Source organism: Chiloscyllium plagiosum, unplaced genomic scaffold, assembly GCF_037043375.1.
Source record: "Chiloscyllium plagiosum isolate Xiang-an unplaced genomic scaffold, Cpla_swu_hap1 HiC_scaffold_44, whole genome shotgun sequence".
NCBI classification, from domain to species: Eukaryota; Metazoa; Chordata; class Chondrichthyes; order Orectolobiformes; family Hemiscylliidae; genus Chiloscyllium; species Chiloscyllium plagiosum.
The window spans coordinates 20,521,185-20,538,829 of record NW_028270182.1 but is presented as its reverse complement, the minus strand read 5'-3'; the positions used below and the strand labels follow the sequence as shown (position 1 = coordinate 20,538,829).

Sequence of the window (17,645 nt, the reverse complement as noted above, 5' to 3'; positions counted from 1 at the left end):
TGCACACACCCCACCCCACCCCCCCACACACACACACATACCCCCCCACACACACACACATACCCCACCCCACACACCTCCAGCTGCAATTTAACAATAAGACAGAAATTCTGAATTAAAGACCAAGTCGCAGACGTATTCACTGTCACCGTGCTGGTGTATGGCAGTGTTTCTCTGCACCCCCTCTCCCTGGCAGCGACACAGAATGTATACAGTACCCTGAATTTCACATCGAGAGGGCGAGCTTTCAATCGGCAATAAATTTCAGGAGACCAGCAGAGTTCAGGCACGTGGTAATTTATTTGCGCATTCACTGTTATATTGCAGGGAGTGAGGCCAAAGACCATCCCGAATCTGGCCTGAACTGAAGGGCTCGGTTAGCCCCTTAAACTTTGTCTCAGATCGGAAGAAAAGTCAATGATGCTCTATAATTTTAAATACAAGTAAATTGTCTTTTCTTGTAACTTTAGCAGAGCAACACATAGTATACACAGGGAGAGAGGATCAGTTAATTCGTTCTGGGTTTTCCAACTGTAACTGGGTGTTAAGTCATTACTAATATAGAGTGATGTACTAATGGCTGTGGTCTGAATGGGCCCTTCTGGTGAGTGAGACGCAACTTCTCCATAGCTAGCAGTCACCCTTTTCTGTCTCAATTATGATGTCTGTGTTTGATTATTCTTCTAGCCTCTGTTCCTCCTCCAAGATAAGGGATGGTCCCTTATAATTAGTTCCTAAACCTTTCTAAAATGTTTAGTGATTTTTAAAATATAAATATATATTACCTCTGTAAGATTTTGGGCGGCACGGTGGCTCAGTGGTTAGCACTGCTGCCTCACAGCGCCAGGGACCCGGGTTCAATCCCAGCCTCGGGTAACTGACTGTGTGGAGTTTGCACGTTCTCCCCGTGTCTGCGTGGGGTTTCCTCCGGGTGCTCCGGTTTCCTCCCACAGCCCAAGGATGTGCAGGTTAGGGTGGATTGGCCATCTTAAATTGCCTCTAGTGTTAGGTGAAGGGGTAAATGTAGGGGAATGGGTCTGGGTGGGTTGCTCTTCGGAGGTTGGTGTGGACTTGTTGGGCCTGTTTCCACACTGTAAGTAACCTAAGTAATCTAATCTATGATTATCTTGAAGAATTTTAATTAAAATCTACGTGTGGTATTATAACTGGTTAGAGAAATTTTAGGAGCGACAACTAATTGCTGGAAGATGTTCTCATCTTTAGTATCGGCAAAGATGTCGCAGAGTCAGAAGGTGTGGGGGGCACTGGAAAAGCACAGCCAGTCAGGCAGCATCTGAGGAGCAGGACAGTCGGCATTTCGAACGTGAGCTTTTCACCAGGAAACGGGGACTCATCTGCTCCTCGGATGCTGCCTGACCGGCTGTGCTTTTCCAGCGCCCCCCCACACCTTTTGAGTCTTGACTCTCCAGCATCTGCACGTTGTCACTCTCTCTCCAAGAGAATGTAGCACATCCAATCTTGCTGAGTGAACAGGGCCGCCAGTGTTTCACGTGCTGAGGCTAGCGTTTCCCCGCGCTGCACAAGCATGCCCCACACATCCTCTTGGGGCACTCGTTGGCCATTTGCGGTGGGCAGCCCTGACACATACTGTTGGAAGGACTCAATAACTTAGAATGCTGATATCTCGGAGAATTGGGGATCACAGAGAAAGGAGGTGAGGGAGGACTTTTACGTTGGAATATTGCTCAAGCAAGAACCAGTGTAGATCAGTGGGCAGGCGGGGTGGGGGGGGGGGGTGGAATTTATTGCCCATTGATGCCCAGTTATCCTGGAGAAGCTGGAGGTGAGCTGTCTACATGGACATGTGCTGGAGGGAAACCTGCAATACTGGCAGGATCTTGGGAGAGGTGGTGAAGGCTGCAGGGGAGAGCACTGTCACTGGGGAGGGCAACCCCACCTGGCAGCGCAGTCTCTCTCAAACCACAGCCCTCGGCATCTCCTTCACCCCCCACCCCCGCCCTTTCTCCGGTACAGTCTCCCGCGACCCCCCCCCCCCCCCCTCCTCGGGCACAGTCTCCCTCGACCCCCCCCCCCCCTCCTCGGGCACAGTCTCCCTCGACCCCCCCCCCCCCCACCTCCTCGGGCACAGTCTCCCTCGACCCCCCCCCCCCTCCTCGGGCACAGTCTCCCGCGACCCCCCCCCCTCCTCGGGCACAGTCTCCCTCGACCCCCCCCCCCCTCCTCGGGCACAGTCTCCCTCGACCCCCCCCCCCCCCTCCTCGGGCACAGTCTCCCGCGACCCCCCCCCCTCCTCGGGCACAGTCTCCCTCGACCCCCCCCCCCCTCCTCGGGCACAGTCTCCCTCGACCCCCCCCACCTCGTCGGGCACAGTCTCCCTCGACCCCCCCCCCCCCCCCTCCTCGGGCACAGTCTCCCTCGACCCCCCCACCTCATCCTCGGGCACAGTCTCCCTCGACCCCCTCCCTCCTCGGGCACAGTCTCCCTCGACCCCCTCCTCCTCCTCCGGCACAGTCTCCCTTGACCCCCCCCTCCTCCTCCGGCACAGTCTCCCTTGACCCCCCCCCTCCTCCTCGGGCACAGTCTCCCTCGACCTCCTCCTCGGGCACAGTCTCCCTCGACCCCCCCCCCCGTTCCTCCTCGGGCACAGTCTCCCTCGACCCCCCCCCCCCCCCCCTCGGGCACAGTCTCCCTCGACCCCCCCCCCCGTTCCTCCTCGGGCACAGTCTCCCTCGACCCCCCCCCCTCGGGCACAGTCTCCCTCGACCCCCCCCCCTCGGGCACAGTCTCCCTCGACCCCCCCCCCTCGGGCACAGTCTCCCTCGACCCCCCCCCCTCCTCCTCCTCGGGCACAGTCTCCCTCGACCCCCCCCCTCCTCCTCCTCGGGCACAGTCTCCCTCGACCCCCCCCCTCCTCCTCCTCGGGCACAGTCTCCCTCGACCCCCTCCCTCCTCGGGCACAGTCTCCCTCGACCCCCTCCCTCCTCGGGCACAGTCTCCCTCGACCCCCCCCCCTCCTCCTCCTCGGGCACAGTCTCCCTCGACCGACCCCCTCCCTCCTCGGGCACAGTCTCCCTCGACCCCCCCCCCACCTCCTCGGGCACAGTCTCCCTCGACCCCCCCCCCACCTCCTCGGGCACAGTCTCCCTCGACCCCCCCCCCACCTCCTCGGGCACAGTCTCCCTCGACCCCTCCCTCCTCCTCGGGCACAGTCTCTCTCGACCCCTCCCTCCTCCTCGGGCACAGTCTCCCTCGACCCCCCCCCCTACCTCCTTGGGCACAGCCTCCCCCGACCACCCCCCCCCTCCTCCTCGGGCACAGTCTCCCTCGACCCCCCCCTCCTCCTCCTCCTCGGGCACAGTCTCCCTCGACCACCCCCCCCTCCTCCTCGGGCACAGTCTCCCTCGACCCCCCCCTCCTCCTCGGGCACAGTCTCCCTCGACCCCCTCCCTCCTCCTCGGGCACAGTCTCCCTCAACTGCCCCCCTCCTCCTCCTCCTCGGGCACAGCCTCCCTCGACCCCCCCCCTCCTCCTCCTCGGGCACAGTCTCCCGCGACCCCCCCCCCCCCCCCACCTCCTCGGGCACAGTCTCCCTCGACCCCCCCCTCCTCCTCCTCCTCGGGCACAGCCTCCCTCGACCCCCCCCTCCTCCTCCTCGGGCACAGTCTCCCTCGACCCCCCCCCCCCCCACCTCCTCGGGCACAGTCTCCCTCGACCCCCCCCCCCTCCTCCTCCTCGGGCACAGTCTCCCTCGACCCCCCCCTCCTCCTCCTCCTCGGGCACAGTCTCCCTCAACTGCCCCCCTCCTCCTCCTCCTCGGGCACAGTCTCCCTCGACCCCCCCCTCCTCCTCGGGCACACTCTCCCTCGACCCCCTCCCTCCTCGGGCACAGTCTCCCTCGACCCCCCGCCCTCCTCCTCCTCCTCGGGCACAGTCTCCCTCAACTGCCCCCCTCCTCCTCCTCCTCGGGCACAGCCTCCCTCGACCCCCCCCTCCTCCTCCTCGGGCACAGTCTCCCTCGACCCCCCCCCCCCCCCCCCCCACCTCCTCGGGCACAGCCTCCCTCGACACCCCCCTCCTCCTCCTCGGGCACAGTCTCCCTCGACCCCCCCTCCTCCTCCTCCTCGGGCACAGTCTCCCTCGACCCCCTCCCTCCTCGGGCACAGTCTCCCTCGACCCCCCCCCCTCCTCGGGCACAGTCTCCCTCGACCCCCCCCCCTCCTCGGGCACAGTCTCCCTCGACCCCCCCCCCCTCCTCGGGCACAGTCTCCCTCGACCCCCCCCTCCTCCTCGGGCACAGTCTCCCTCGACCCCCCCCTCCTCCTCGGGCACAGTCTCCCTCGACCCCCTCCCTCCTCCTCGGGCACAGTCTCCCTCAACTGCCCCCCTCCTCCTCCTCCTCGGGCACAGCCTCCCTCGACCCCCCCCCTCCTCCTCCTCGGGCACAGTCTCCCGCGACCCCCCCCCCCCCACCTCCTCGGGCACAGTCTCCCTCGACCCCCCCCTCCTCCTCCTCCTCGGGCACAGCCTCCCTCGACCCCCCCCTCCTCCTCCTCGGGCACAGTCTCCCTCGACCCCCCCCCCCCCCACCTCCTCGGGCACAGTCTCCCTCGACCCCCCCCTCCTCCTCCTCCTCGGGCACAGTCTCCCTCGACCCCCCCCTCCTCCTCGGGCACACTCTCCCTCGACCCCCTCCCTCCTCGGGCACAGCCTCCCTCGACCCCCCCCTCCTCCTCCTCGGGCACAGTCTCCCTCGACCCCCCCCCCCCCCCACCTCCTCGGGCACAGCCTCCCTCGACCCCCCCCCTCCTCCTCCTCGGGCACAGTCTCCCTCGACCCCCTCCCTCCTCGGGCACAGTCTCCCTCGACCCCCCCCCCCTCCTCCTCGGGCACAGTCTCCCTCGACCCCCCCCTCCTCCTCCTCCTCGGGCACAGTCTCCCTCGACCCCCTCCCTCCTCGGGCACAGTCTCCCTCGACCCCCCCCCCCTCCTCCTCGGGCACAGTCTCCCTCGACCCCCCCCCCCCCCCCCTCCTCCTCGGGCACAGTCTCCCTCGACCCCCCCCCCCCTCCTCCTCGGGCACAGTCTCCCTCGACCCCCCCCCCCCCCCCCCAACCTCCTCGGGCACAGCCTCCCTCGACCCCCCCCCTCCTCCTCCTCGGGCACAGTCTCCCTCGACCCCCCCTCCTCCTCCTCCTCGGGCACAGTCTCCCTCGACCCCCTCCCTCCTCGGGCACAGCCTCCCTCGACCCCCCCCTCCTCCTCCTCGGGCACAGTCTCCCTCGACCCCCCCCCCCCCCACCTCCTCGGGCACAGCCTCCCTCGACCCCCCCCCCTCCTCCTCCTCGGGCACAGTCTCCCTCGACCCCCTCCCTCCTCGGGCACAGTCTCCCTCGACCCCCCCCCCCTCCTCCTCGGGCACAGTCTCCCTCAACCCCCCCCTCCTCCTCCTCCTCGGGCACAGTCTCCCTCGACCCCCTCCCTCCTCGGGCACAGTCTCCCTCGACCCCCCCCCCCTCCTCCTCGGGCACAGTCTCCCTCGACCCCCCCCCCCCCCCCCCTCCTCCTCGGGCACAGTCTCCCTCGACCCCCCCCCCCTCCTCCTCGTGCACAGTCTCCCTCGACCCCCCCCCCCCCCCCCCTCCTCCTCGGGCACAGTCTCCCTCGACCCCCCCCCCCCCCCCCTCCTCCTCGGGCACAGTCTCCCTCGACCCCCCCCCCCCCCCCCCCCCCCCTCCTCCTCAGGCACAGTCTCCCTCGACCCCCCCCCCCCCCCCCCCCCCTCCTCGGGCACAGTCTCCCTCGACCCCCCCCCCCCCCCCCTCCTCCTCGGGCACAGTCTCCCTCGACCCCCCCCCCCTCCTCGGGCACAGTCTCCCTCGACCCCCTCCCTCCTCCTCGGGCACAGTCTCCCTCGACCCCCCCCTCCTCCTCGGGCCCAGTCTCCCTCGACCCCCCCCCCCCCCACCCCTCGGGCACAGTCTCCCTCGACCCCCCCCCCCCCACCCCTCGGGCACAGTCTCCCTCGACCCCCCCCCCCCCACCCCTCGGGCACAGTCTCCCTCGACCCCCCCCCCCCCCCACCCCTCGGGCACAGTCTCCCTCGACCCCCCCCCCCCCACCCCTCGGGCACAGTCTCCCTCGACCCCCCCTCCCCCCACCCCTCGGGCACAGTCTCCCTCGACTCCTCCCTCCTCCGGCACAGTCTCCCTCGACCCCCCCTCCTCCTCGGGCCCAGTCTCCCTCGACCCCCTCCTCCTCGCGCACAGTCTCCCTCGACCCCCCCCCCCCAACCACCTCCTCGGGCACAGTCTCCCTCGATCCCCCCAACCTCGGGCACAGTCTCCCTTGACTGTTCCCCCCCCCGGTCCAATTTCCATCAAACCCCCCTCTCTTCCCCCCACTCGATCTCACCCCCATTGGCACAGCTCCTCTCAACCCTTCTGCTCCCCCTCTGCCGCACCATCCATCTTAAAACCAGTTTGGTCTGAGGAATGATAGCATCGTCTCAGGAACCGAGGCACGAGGTTGGTTTAAAATTTCCAGACAAGAAACAAACACTAGCCCGGCCTGGCCATGTCTGACTTCCACCTCCCCCTCCCTCTTTCCCACCCCTCCCTGCCTTGCCCACCCCTCCCTGCCTTGCCCACCACTGAATCAAGTCACCGTTCACTCCTGCCTCACGACAAAGACACCTCACACTTTTTAAAATGATCAGTTTGTATTTCATTCTGAGGAAACGTCCACTGGGTTCGTTCACAGGTTTCCATTCGCTCATCTGTCGAGACGTCCAGGGTCACCATCGCTCACTGGCCATCCCCCAGCCTCCCCCTTGCCACGTCTGGCGAGTAAGTAGGCCTTGGATGGTCCGGAGAAAGGGAGAGACAGAGACAAAATGGCGCTCTGAGCACGGAGACGCTGCACCCTGCAGCTACAGCTGTCCAGGGGCCTGCCTCTGTGTGGCGCGCTTCTCCTTCCAGTAATACTTGCGCATTTCTTCCCAGAAGAAGAGGCTGAGGATGGTGTGCGGGCCTAGTCGGAAGTAGGAGGCCCCAGTGCCCTTGTACAGGCCGTACAGACCCTCTTTCCTTACGGTTCTTGCAAAGCAGTCCAGGTACCCTCTGTAGATCACACCCTGCAACAAGATCACAGCCAGAGTGACTGATGAGAACAGCCCGAGGTGACCCAATACAGGAGAAAACAGAATTGGGAGTAGGCCATTCTACTCTTAAAGCCTCCACCATTAGATAGGCCATCTGATTGTGGCCTCGATGCCGCTCCCCTTTGACCTCCTCCGTTAACACGCCATGAATAATTCCGCCATGAATATATTCACTCACCCAGGCTACGCTGCTCTTGGGAAGAGAGTTCCATACATTCATGGCCCTCAGTGGAAACATTTCCCCTCACCTACTTGTTTTTCTTCTCTCTCTCTCCCCCCCTCTCTATCTCTCTCTCTCTCCCCCTCCTCCTCTCTCTCCCCATCTCTCTCCCCTCTCTCCCCCCTTCCCCCCCTCCCCCTCTCTCCCCTTCTCTCCCCCCCCCCTCACACACACACACACACACACACAAAACCCCAAAAAGTCTCTCGCGCACACAATTCCAGGGGGGTGCTGGCCTACCACAGGCCGTCTAATCCAGAAACTCACGGAATGTTCTGGGGCCCTGGGTTTGAATCGACCGCGTCAAATTTGAATTCAAAAGAAAAACCTGGAATTAAGGGGCTCCTGATGACAGAAATTGTCGGAAATACACATCTGGCTCATTCATACCCTTCAGGGAAGGAGGACTGCTGTCCTTTTACTGGGTCTGGATTACACGTGACTCCAGACCCACGGCAATGCGGTTAACATTCGACTGCCTTCGTGGGGTCCGGAGGCGGTGTCGAATTCACGTGTATCAGTCACGATGAGATCCTCATGAAATGAAACCGGACAGACCACCTGCACATTGACCTAGGCACCAGAATCCCCAGTAACACAAACGGCCCTGTCAACTCAGCTCCATGGTAACACCTGGGGGGAAGAGTGCCAAAACTGGGAGAGCTGTCTCACAGCCGGGGGAATGCCTGCAGATGCTGGCAACCAGATTCTGGATTAGAGTGGTGCTGGAAGAGAGCACAGCAGGTCAGGCAGCATCCGAGGAGCAGTAAAAATCGACGTTTCGGGCAAAAGCCCCTTCATCAGGAATACAGGCAGAGAGCCTGAAGGGTGGAGAGATAAGCGAGAGGAGGGTGGGGGTGGGGGTGGGGGTGGGGGTGGGGGTGGGGAGAGAGTAGCGTAGAGTCAAGCAACAATCTCTAAGAAACGATACCATGAATATGTCTCAGACACCACTGTCACCATCGGTGGGTGTCTCCTGTCCCACCGGCAGGACAGACCCAGCTGAGGGTTTGGGGGGGGGGGTGGCAGCACAGTGGTTTACAGTCAGAGGGGAGGCCTGGGGAGCCCTCAACATTGACTCTGGACCCCATGAATCCTCATGGCTTTGGGGTAAGGAAACCTCTTGCTGATGAATCGGTACTTCTCCATGTGGAACAACACAGAGGGGGACAAGGAAACCCACTCAGTCGCCCGAGCCTGGAATCGAAGCTGGGTCCCTGGCGCTGAGAGGCAGCAGTGCTGACCGTGCCGCCCTGATCTCCGGTATACAGGGATTGTGTTGTGAGGAGAGTTTGACTGGGTTTGATCTGTACCCTGTGGAGTTTGAAAGAAGGACTTGAAGCCTTGTGAAACCTAGAAGATTCTTAACGGGATTTTTAGAATACCATGTTGGTGGGTGGCACGGTGGCACAGTGGTTAGCACTGATGCCTCACAGCGCCAGAGACCCGGGTTCAATTCCCGCCTCAGGCGACTGACTGTGTGGAGTTTGCACATTCTCCCCGTGTCTGCGTGGGTTTCCTCCGGGTGCTCCGGTTTCCTCCCACAGTCCGAAGATGTGCAGGTCAGGGTGAATTGGCCACGCTGATTTACCCCATGGAATTAGATCCATTAGTCAGGGGTAAATGTAGGGGAATGGGTCTGGCTCTTCGGAGGGTCGGTGTGGACTTGTTGGGCCGAAGGGCCTGTTTCCACACCGTAGGGAATCTAATCTAATCTTTTAAAAAAAAAGTCTGCGGCAGATGGTGAGCAATCAAGGAGAGGGAAAGTCCTACTTGACCTCATCCTCACCATCTGTCCGTAACAGTATCGGGAAGAATGGGCACCGCACAGTCCTTGTGCTCACCAAGTCCCACCTTGACATTGAGAATCCCTTTCAATCAGGTACCAACTTGCTGGAAGAAACCACTGGCTATTAGCTGAGCTAGACCAGCCATAACTTGGCTAAAAACAAAAACAGGGCAGAAGCTAACATTCCTGCAGCAAGTCACTCCCCTCCTAAACCCCCAAAGTCTGTCCACCATCTACAAGGTACAAGTCAGGAGTATGAGAGAATACTCCCCACTTGCCTGGTTGAGTGCACCATATGGTAACTCAGTGGTTAGCATTGCTGCCCCCCAGCGTCAGGGACCCGGGTTCGATTCCAGCCTCGGGCGACTGTCTGTGTGGAGTTTGCACATTCTCCCCGTGTCTGCGTGGGTTTCCTCCGGGTGCTCCGGTTTCCTCCCACAGTCCAAAGATGTGCAGGTCAGGGTGAATTGGCCGTGCTAAATTGCCCCATAGTGTAGGTGCATTAATCAGAGGGAAATGGGTCTGGGTGGGTTACTGTTCGGAGGGTCGGTGTGGCCTGGTTGGGCTGAAGGGCCTGTTTCCACATGGTAGGGAATCTAATCTAAACAGTCAAGAAGCTTGACACCATCCAGGACAAAGCAGCCCCCGCCTGATTGGCACCACATCCACAAACATCCACTTCCTCCACCACCGATGCTCAGTAGCAGCAGTGTGTCCCATCTACAAGATGCACTGCAGAGATTCACCAAACAACCACATCCATCTAGAAGGACCAGGGCATCAGGTACATAGGAACACAACCACCTTCAAGGTCCCCTTGGAACTATATCACTGTTCCTTCAATATCGCTGGGTCAAAATCCTGGAACTCCCTCCCTAAGGGACATTGCAGGTCTGTCTATAGCTCACAGACTGTAGCGGTTCATGAGGCAGCTCAGCCCAACTTCTCAAGGGGCAACTGGGGACGGGCAATAAATACTGGGCCCAGACAGCAACTCCTGAATCCCATGAGTGATTTTAAAAAAAGGAACACCTCCAAAGACAGACAAAACTGTCTCTCTCTCTCTCTCTCACTCACTCACACACACAACTCCCTCCAAAAACATCTCTCATGAACGTGCGCATGCACACACACACAAATCCCACCCCATAAAGACAGTCACACCCAATCCCAGCCACACACACACACACAAATCCCACCCCATAAAGACAGTCACACCCAATCCCAGTCTCTCTCACACACACACACACACAAATCCCACCCCATAAAGACAGTCACACCCAATCCCAGTCTCTCACACACACACACACACAAATCCCACCCCATAAAGACAGTCACACCCAATCCCAGTCTCTCTCACACACACACACACACAAATCCCACCCCATAAAGACAGTCACACCCAATCCCAGTCTCTCTCACACACACACACACACAAATCCCACCCCATAAAGACAGTCACACCCAATCCCAGTCTCTCACACACACACAAATCCCACCCCATAAAGACAGTCACACCCAATCCCAGTCTCTCACACACACACACACACACAAATCCCACCCCATAAAGACAGTCACACCCAATCCCAGTCTCTCTCTCTCACACACACACAATCCCTTGTATGTTCAATAATGTACACACACCGTCACCCATCTGCACACACGTGGGTTTGGTCATGACAGTACCTTCCCTTTCTGGTCCACTGGTTGGTTGTAGAGCCTGGTACTAATTACATCGAAGGGTGTCATGGCAAGGACAACGAAGATGCTGCTGACCATCCCCGCTGTCAGTGATACCAGCCAGCTTCCCGGCTGAAAGACCTGCGAGAGAACAGAGGAAGGCTGCTCACTGTTAGCACTAGGGACACGGCCCTACCCTGCCGTTTGCAGCCTGTGCACTTTACTGTGCATGGACTTCACCAACAACCTGCTTTTACACAGCGCCTCCAACACAGCATGAACACAGTCAGAAAAGGGGAATCCCCATGCCCAACCACTGTCAACCTGTCTGCTTTGAACTGAATCAGTTAACAGTTCCTGCTACATCTCCCTGCCAACTACAGTTGGAATCCTCTAGTCAGGCTGTTGTACATCGCTGCTCCCTTTCTGAGCATGATTTCTGTGTGTTTTCGATAACACGTAGCTCGGTGGGATTGAGACTGATGGAAAGAGTCCTCGTGGTGGTTTCGACAAGTTGAGTGAGTGGGCCAAGACATGGCAGATGCAGGATAACGTGAAACCACAACCTCTCCCTCAGTCTCGGCAAAACAAAAGAATTGATCATTGATTTCCGGGGGAAAGGATGAGGCCGTGCCCCCCTATCCATCGACGGCGCGGGGCTGGAGAGGGTCAAGAGCGTCAAGCTCCTAGGAATGACGATAACTGACCGTCTTTTCTGGATTTCCCATGTAGATGCGATGGTCGAGCAGGCAGCACAACATCTCCTCCTTCCTCAGCCAGCTCAGCAAATTTGGCACGTCCAGAAGGATTCTCACCGACTTTGACAGCTGCGTAAAGGCCGAGTACAGCAACTGCTCTGCCCAGGATTGTAAGAAACTACAAAAGGTGGTGTGCAGACCCAGACCATCAGGGAAGCCAGCTCCCATCCATTTACACATCCTGCTTTTGCGGGAAGGCTGCTAACGTCCATCAAGGACACCCCCCCGTCCCACCCCAGTAACACCCTCGTCCAACCTCTTCCGTCAGGCAGATGATTCAGAAGCTTGAACGCTGGCACCAACAGCTTCAAGAACAGCTGTTAGTAGACCTCTCTAACTTCAAACAACGTTGATCTTGCTTTCTGTACTTGCTGTGCAGTGTAAGCTGTCGACCTCGCTCTGTCTCAGCACCCTCTGATCTGTATGTCCTTGCTTGCATCTGCTCGCAAACAAAGCTTTTCACTGTTTTTAGGTACAAGTGATAATTAAGCAAATCAGTCAATCAGTAAGTCTGAAGTTGTCCACTTTCGTTGGGAAGTCAAGACGGCAGACCTTTATTTAAATGGTGTGACATTGCGAAACGGTGATGTACAGAGGGACTTGGCTGTTCTCGTACACCAGTCCCTTAAAGCAAGCGCACAAGTACACCAAGCAGTTAGGAAGGCAAATGTTATGCTGCCCTTCACAGTGAGAGGATTTGAGTACAGCACAGCCTTACTGCAGCTGTACAGGGCCTTGGTGAGTACTGTGTGCAGTTTCAGACTCCTGATCTAGGTAAAAATATACTTGTCACATCGGGAGTGCAGCAGAGATTCAGATTTCTGGGGATGACAGGTTTACTGTAGGAGGACAGATGGGTTTGACTGGGACTGTATTTACTGGAGTTCAGTAGGACAGGAGGGAAATGTACAAAATTCCAACAGGCTGGATGCAGGGATGACAGATCTCTGCTTGACAGGGTCTAGAACAAGGGGTCACAGTCTAAGGATATATAGTAGGCATTTTGGGACTGCGATGAGGAGAAATGTCTTCACTAAGATGTGGTGACCCTATGGAATTCTCTACCCCAGAAACTGGGCTGGCCATGTCATTGAATATATTTCACAAAAAAAAATCAACAATTTCTCGAGGCTAAAGGAGAGTGTTATGACGGGGAGGTCAGACCCCTCGGTTCATTAAAACCATGGTTTGGAGGGGCCGGTGTTGGACTGGGGTGGACAAAGTTAAAAATCCCACAACACTAGGTTATAGTCCAACAGGTTTAATTGGAAGCACTAGCTTTCGGAGCGACGCTCCTTCATCTTACAACTGTGTCCTCCACAACCACCTGACGAAGGAGCAGTGCTCCGAAAGCTAGTGCTTCCAAATAAACCTGTTGGACTATAACCTGGAGTTGTGTGATTTTTAACTTAATTAAAACCAAGCACCTATAAAAACTCGCCTCGCCTCATAATTTGTTAAAATGTATGAGTGACAGAGAATTTCTAATTTTCATTATTTAAAGAAAAATAACAATTCATTTTTCTAACTCGAATACTGAACACTAAACAAAAACTATTCACAAATTCCAGCCCCCTTTTTCTTAACAATGTACTATCTGACATTCTATAAACGTAGCTCCAATAACACAATTAAACATTACACTAAGTTAATCTCAAGTTTACACCGTCTCTGTCTCCTCTGCTGTCTTCAGTCTTCCACTTGCTGATCTCCCTGGGTTGTCGCCTTACTTTTTAACAGCTTTTGATACAGAGTGCCTTCTAATTTCTTTGAGAGTAAGATATTAGATGGGCAGTTAGCCCTCCGGCTCTACGGCAATTGCTCTGCTGTTCGGTGATAGTTGCCCTCTGACCAAATTTTCAAAATGGCCTGGTTTTATACCCTCCAACATCGTTCCCTGTCATTGATCCGATGTTGTCAAAACAATAAATTCAAACTCGATTGGGTTTTAGTAACCTGGGCATAATTTAAAGTAATTGGTTAAATTCAAATTGTTGTCAAAACAGCAACCAAAACTCAGGTATCCCTTTAACAGCCAAGTATCTATTTGGGAACAGCCCCCATCTCCAGCTGACCCTGCACCTTAAATTTACTTCAATATTCAGAAAACACTCTCTATTTTAAAGTGAACATACACCCACTCGACTTTGTAACAGAGAGTTCGGCGGGGGGTGTGGTATTGAGACAGAGGATCTGCCATGATCATGTCCAATCCATCCCTTCACCCGTGTTGGGCAAGTCCACTGTTGAACCACAATTACAAGCAGTTTGATGTGACCAATGAACATGTCGGATCCCAGAATGGAGTCTGGTATGATAGTTTTATTCTTAGAACACGACAATCTTTCGCTGAAACATAGGGGAACAAGGATCTGATTTTAACAAAAAAGACAGAAATTGGTGACACAAAAGAAACAAATATAAAGTAAACCAAACCATGCTTCTTAAATCTTTTTGCCTGAGCACGGCAAAACATAATCCCATCGACTCCCCAACACCTTCACTCAAAAACCAGAGAGATTTCTTTTCCCAAATCAAATCTGTAGATTGACTGAACTGCTTTGAGGTAAAAACAATGACTGCAGACGCTGGAAACCAGATTCTGGAGTAGAGAGGTGCTGGAAAAGCACAGCAGTTCAGGCAGCATCCGAGGAGCAGGAAAATCGACGTTTCAGGCAAAAGTCCTTCATCAGGAACTGCTTCTACTCTGTTTTTAAAAAGGCTTTTTGTGGGATCTGGGCATCACTGGCTGGGCCAACATTTATCGCCCAACCTGTAGTTTTAAAAATTCGTTCACAGGACGAGGTGTCACTGGCTCGGCCAGTATTTATTGCCCATCCACATGGTGTGGAGGTCTCACGTAGGCCAGACCAGGTAAGGATGGCAGTTTCTTTCCCTAAAGGACACCGGATAGCTTCTTCCGACAGTCCACACTGGATTCATGGTCACCATTGGGCTCTTAATTCTAGAGTTTTGAAAAGTGAATTCAAATTCCACGGCAGGATTTATAACTGGGTCCCCAGGACATTGCCTGGGTCTAGGAATAATTCTGGAAATGTGTTGCTGGAAAAGCGCAGCAGGTCAGGCAGCATCCAGGGAACAGGAGAATCGACGTTTCGGGCATAAGCCCTTCCTCAGGAATAATTCCACCAGGCCATCACCTCTGCCTCAGCCACCTCTTGAAAAGGTGCTGCTTTCTTGAACTGTTGCAGTCCATGCGTCGTAGGTACACCCCAACATGCTGGGAGGGAGGGGCTTCCAGGGTTTTGACCCAGTGACACTAAAGGAACAGTGGTATACTTCCAAGTCAGGGTGGTGAGTGGTTCAGAGGGGAATTTGGTGGTGCTCCCAACTGTAGCTGCTGCCATGGTCTGTCTGTGGTCACTGAGTTTGCCAATGTCATTTTATGCTGTTTAATCAATGGTCTGTCCAATTCTTTTGTGAGACTTTTCGCTCTCTTGGCCATTTTGGAGGGCAGTCAGACTTTAAAAGAACGACATGCTTAGGGGCGTCACAGTGGCTCAGTGATTAGCACTGCTGCCTCACAGCAGTAGTTCGATTCCAGCCTCAGGCGACTGACTGTGTGGAGTTTGCACATTCTCCCCGTGTCTGCGTGGGTTTCCTCCGGGTGCTCCGGTTTCCTCCCACACTCCAGGTTGGGTGAATTGGCCGTGCTAAATTGCCCATAGTACCTATCGCATTCCCAACGCCCCTCCCGCAAGTCTCTCCTCCCTACCTTTTATCTTGGCACACCCTCCTCATTCCTGAAGAAGGGCTTATGCCTGAAACGTCGATTCTCCTGCTCCTTGGACCTGCTGCGCTTTTCCAGCAACACACTTTTAAGCATAGTACTAGGTGCATTAGTTAGGGGAATGGGTCTGGGTGGGTTGCTCTTCAGAGGGTCGGTGTGGACTTGTTGGGCCGAAGGGCCTGTTTCCACACTGTAGGGAATCTAATCTAATCTAATCTACATCAATATATATATATATATATATAAACCACACAAATTCCATCACATTATACTGACCTGTAGGTCATTGGTAAACTGTTTCACGGTGGAGAAGGTGGAGAGCTGGGAGGAAGAGCCAACTATCACCCTGGGCACTGCTGAACTTGACCCACGCCACAGTCCAGTGACACCGTGCTGGCGGTAAATGGTCATCAGAGCGTGGAGCATCCCCTGGGGAGAAACATTTTGCAGCATCATCCCATAACACACAGTATTGTGAACGTACCAGCCCATTCAGCTTCCCGACTGTCTCAGTTTGGTGCCTTAATCGACATATAAACATGAAGGACAAAGAATCTGTAAATACCTGCCTGTCATGACATAATTTAGTTGAGTTAGATGTCACGGTGGACTATCAGTCTTTCACAACTCTGCCATCACTTTTGCAGAGAGGCTACCCAAGTGATGCGCCTTAACGGGACAGTGAGTGGACGGCTAAGAAAGGAATTTCCTGGGATAGTGACCTAACCCACTATGATCTTCTATCTGATGAAAATTTTGAGGAGGCTTTCCAATGTTTGCTTTTACTCTGTACCCTAACCCCACGCCGTTCCCTGTCCTGGGAGTGCTTGATGGGAGACAGAGTTGAGGGACATTTGCTTCTGTAGGTAACCCCAAACTATCCACGTCTGGGGAGTGGTGAATTCCACACGTGTGCTTGTCACCTTGCATGCATTGTCAGAGATCGAGGCTGCAATGGGTCATGGGTCAGTTGAAGGGATTTTGGTCTTCTCCCTGGGTCACTGACCGCAGACGGTCAGTTGTCGGACTCTCGACTGACCAAACCAGGAATGAGTCGGAGCAAGTGATTCAATTGGGTCAGCCCAAAGGAAGGGCTGGAGATCCTGGAATTGTTCTCATCAGAATACAGAAGGTTTTTGGGAGAGTTCATCGAGGCATTCAAAATCACGAGGGGTCGTTGACGGTTTCTCCTGGCTGACTCTGTCAGTGGAGGGGACACAGATTGAAGAGAATTGGCGAAAGAACTGCTGGCTGGCGAGAGATGGGGAGAATATCCTCAACAAATGGTTGCGATTCAGAACAGGAAGCAGGTTTTAGATTTTCAGATGCAACAGGAAAGAGGGGGAAAAGAATCGAAGGAATAGTCAAACTCTGAAAGAGAGAGTGGGACTAACTGGAGGGCTGGCACAACATGATGGGACGAACGGCCTCCCTCCGTGTGTTGGCGAAAATCTCCAGGACCAGGGATCTCAGTGAAGGCCTCAGTCTTGGTTGAGGGAGGACGGGGGGGGGGGGGGGGGGCGTGTGCTACCAGAAACTGCACTCAAACAACAGGGCGATACTTGGACCACAATGCCCTGGGTGCCTTGCTTCAGTCGTGTGGAGAGCTAGGGTCATGGACTTCGGCAAAGCGAAGGCAGATTTAAAATAGAGCTGAGGAGAACCTCTTTCTCCCAGAGGGGCATGGATCTGCGGAATCCACTCCCCCAGAATGCAGTGATTAGATTTGAGAAAGAGGTGGAAAGATTTTTACTGAGTCATGGGTTAAAGGCTTAAGGGGAGGGAACAACGGACTGAAGCTGAGTCTGGGAATGAGATTAGCCGGAATTATCCTGAGCGGCTGCAAGTGTTGAATTGCCTGCTCTTGACCTAAGCGTTACGACAGCTGGGCCAGTTGTCTTGTGACATATGTCACAAGTAAGAAAAGAGGGAACAGAGATTGCCAAAAGGGTTTTGTCAGAGAATTTCTGAGAATTAAGGACGTTGAACCTGAATATGAGGAAACAAACTGCTGAGCCGCAGTATCTTGTCATCTCTGGTATTTGCCCTGCAGGCTAGGCACGGGGGGGTGGAAATGTGTTGCTGGAAAGGCGCAGCAGGTCAGGCAGCATCCAGGGAACAGGAGAATCGACGTTTCGGGCATAAGCCCTTCTTCAGGAATGAGGGGGGGTCAAACAGGACTGTCGATGAGCGGAGAGGAGATGTCGGGAACGTTCACGTGCCCAACGCTGGAAAGACGAAGAGTTGGCGTTGGCTGGGGAGCAGAGGACGTCCGCGCGTAACATTGAGGAGATACAGAGACAACG

The 17,645-nt window shown here is 56.0% G+C and overlaps 1 protein-coding gene across 2 annotated transcripts in view; it reads right to left on the bottom strand.

Moving 5' to 3' along the window:
• Positions 1–6,663: 6,663 nt before the first annotated feature.
• The window catches only part of slc25a35 (solute carrier family 25 member 35), a 56,124-nt gene continuing 45,142 nt past the window's right edge, over positions 6,664–17,645 (bottom strand). The window contains exons 3-5 of one of the 2 annotated variants that reach the window (XM_087983057.1): positions 15,616–15,768; positions 10,837–10,971; positions 6,664–7,114 (exon numbers count right to left, since the gene is read on the bottom strand). In XM_087983057.1, coding sequence (XP_087839183.1) covers positions 6,911–7,114; positions 10,837–10,971; positions 15,616–15,768 — 492 coding nt within the window. In that variant the 3' untranslated portion in view covers positions 6,664–6,910. The remainder of the gene's footprint in view (positions 7,115–10,836; positions 10,972–15,615; positions 15,769–17,645) is intronic. The other variant, XM_087983058.1, reaches the window with a different exon arrangement.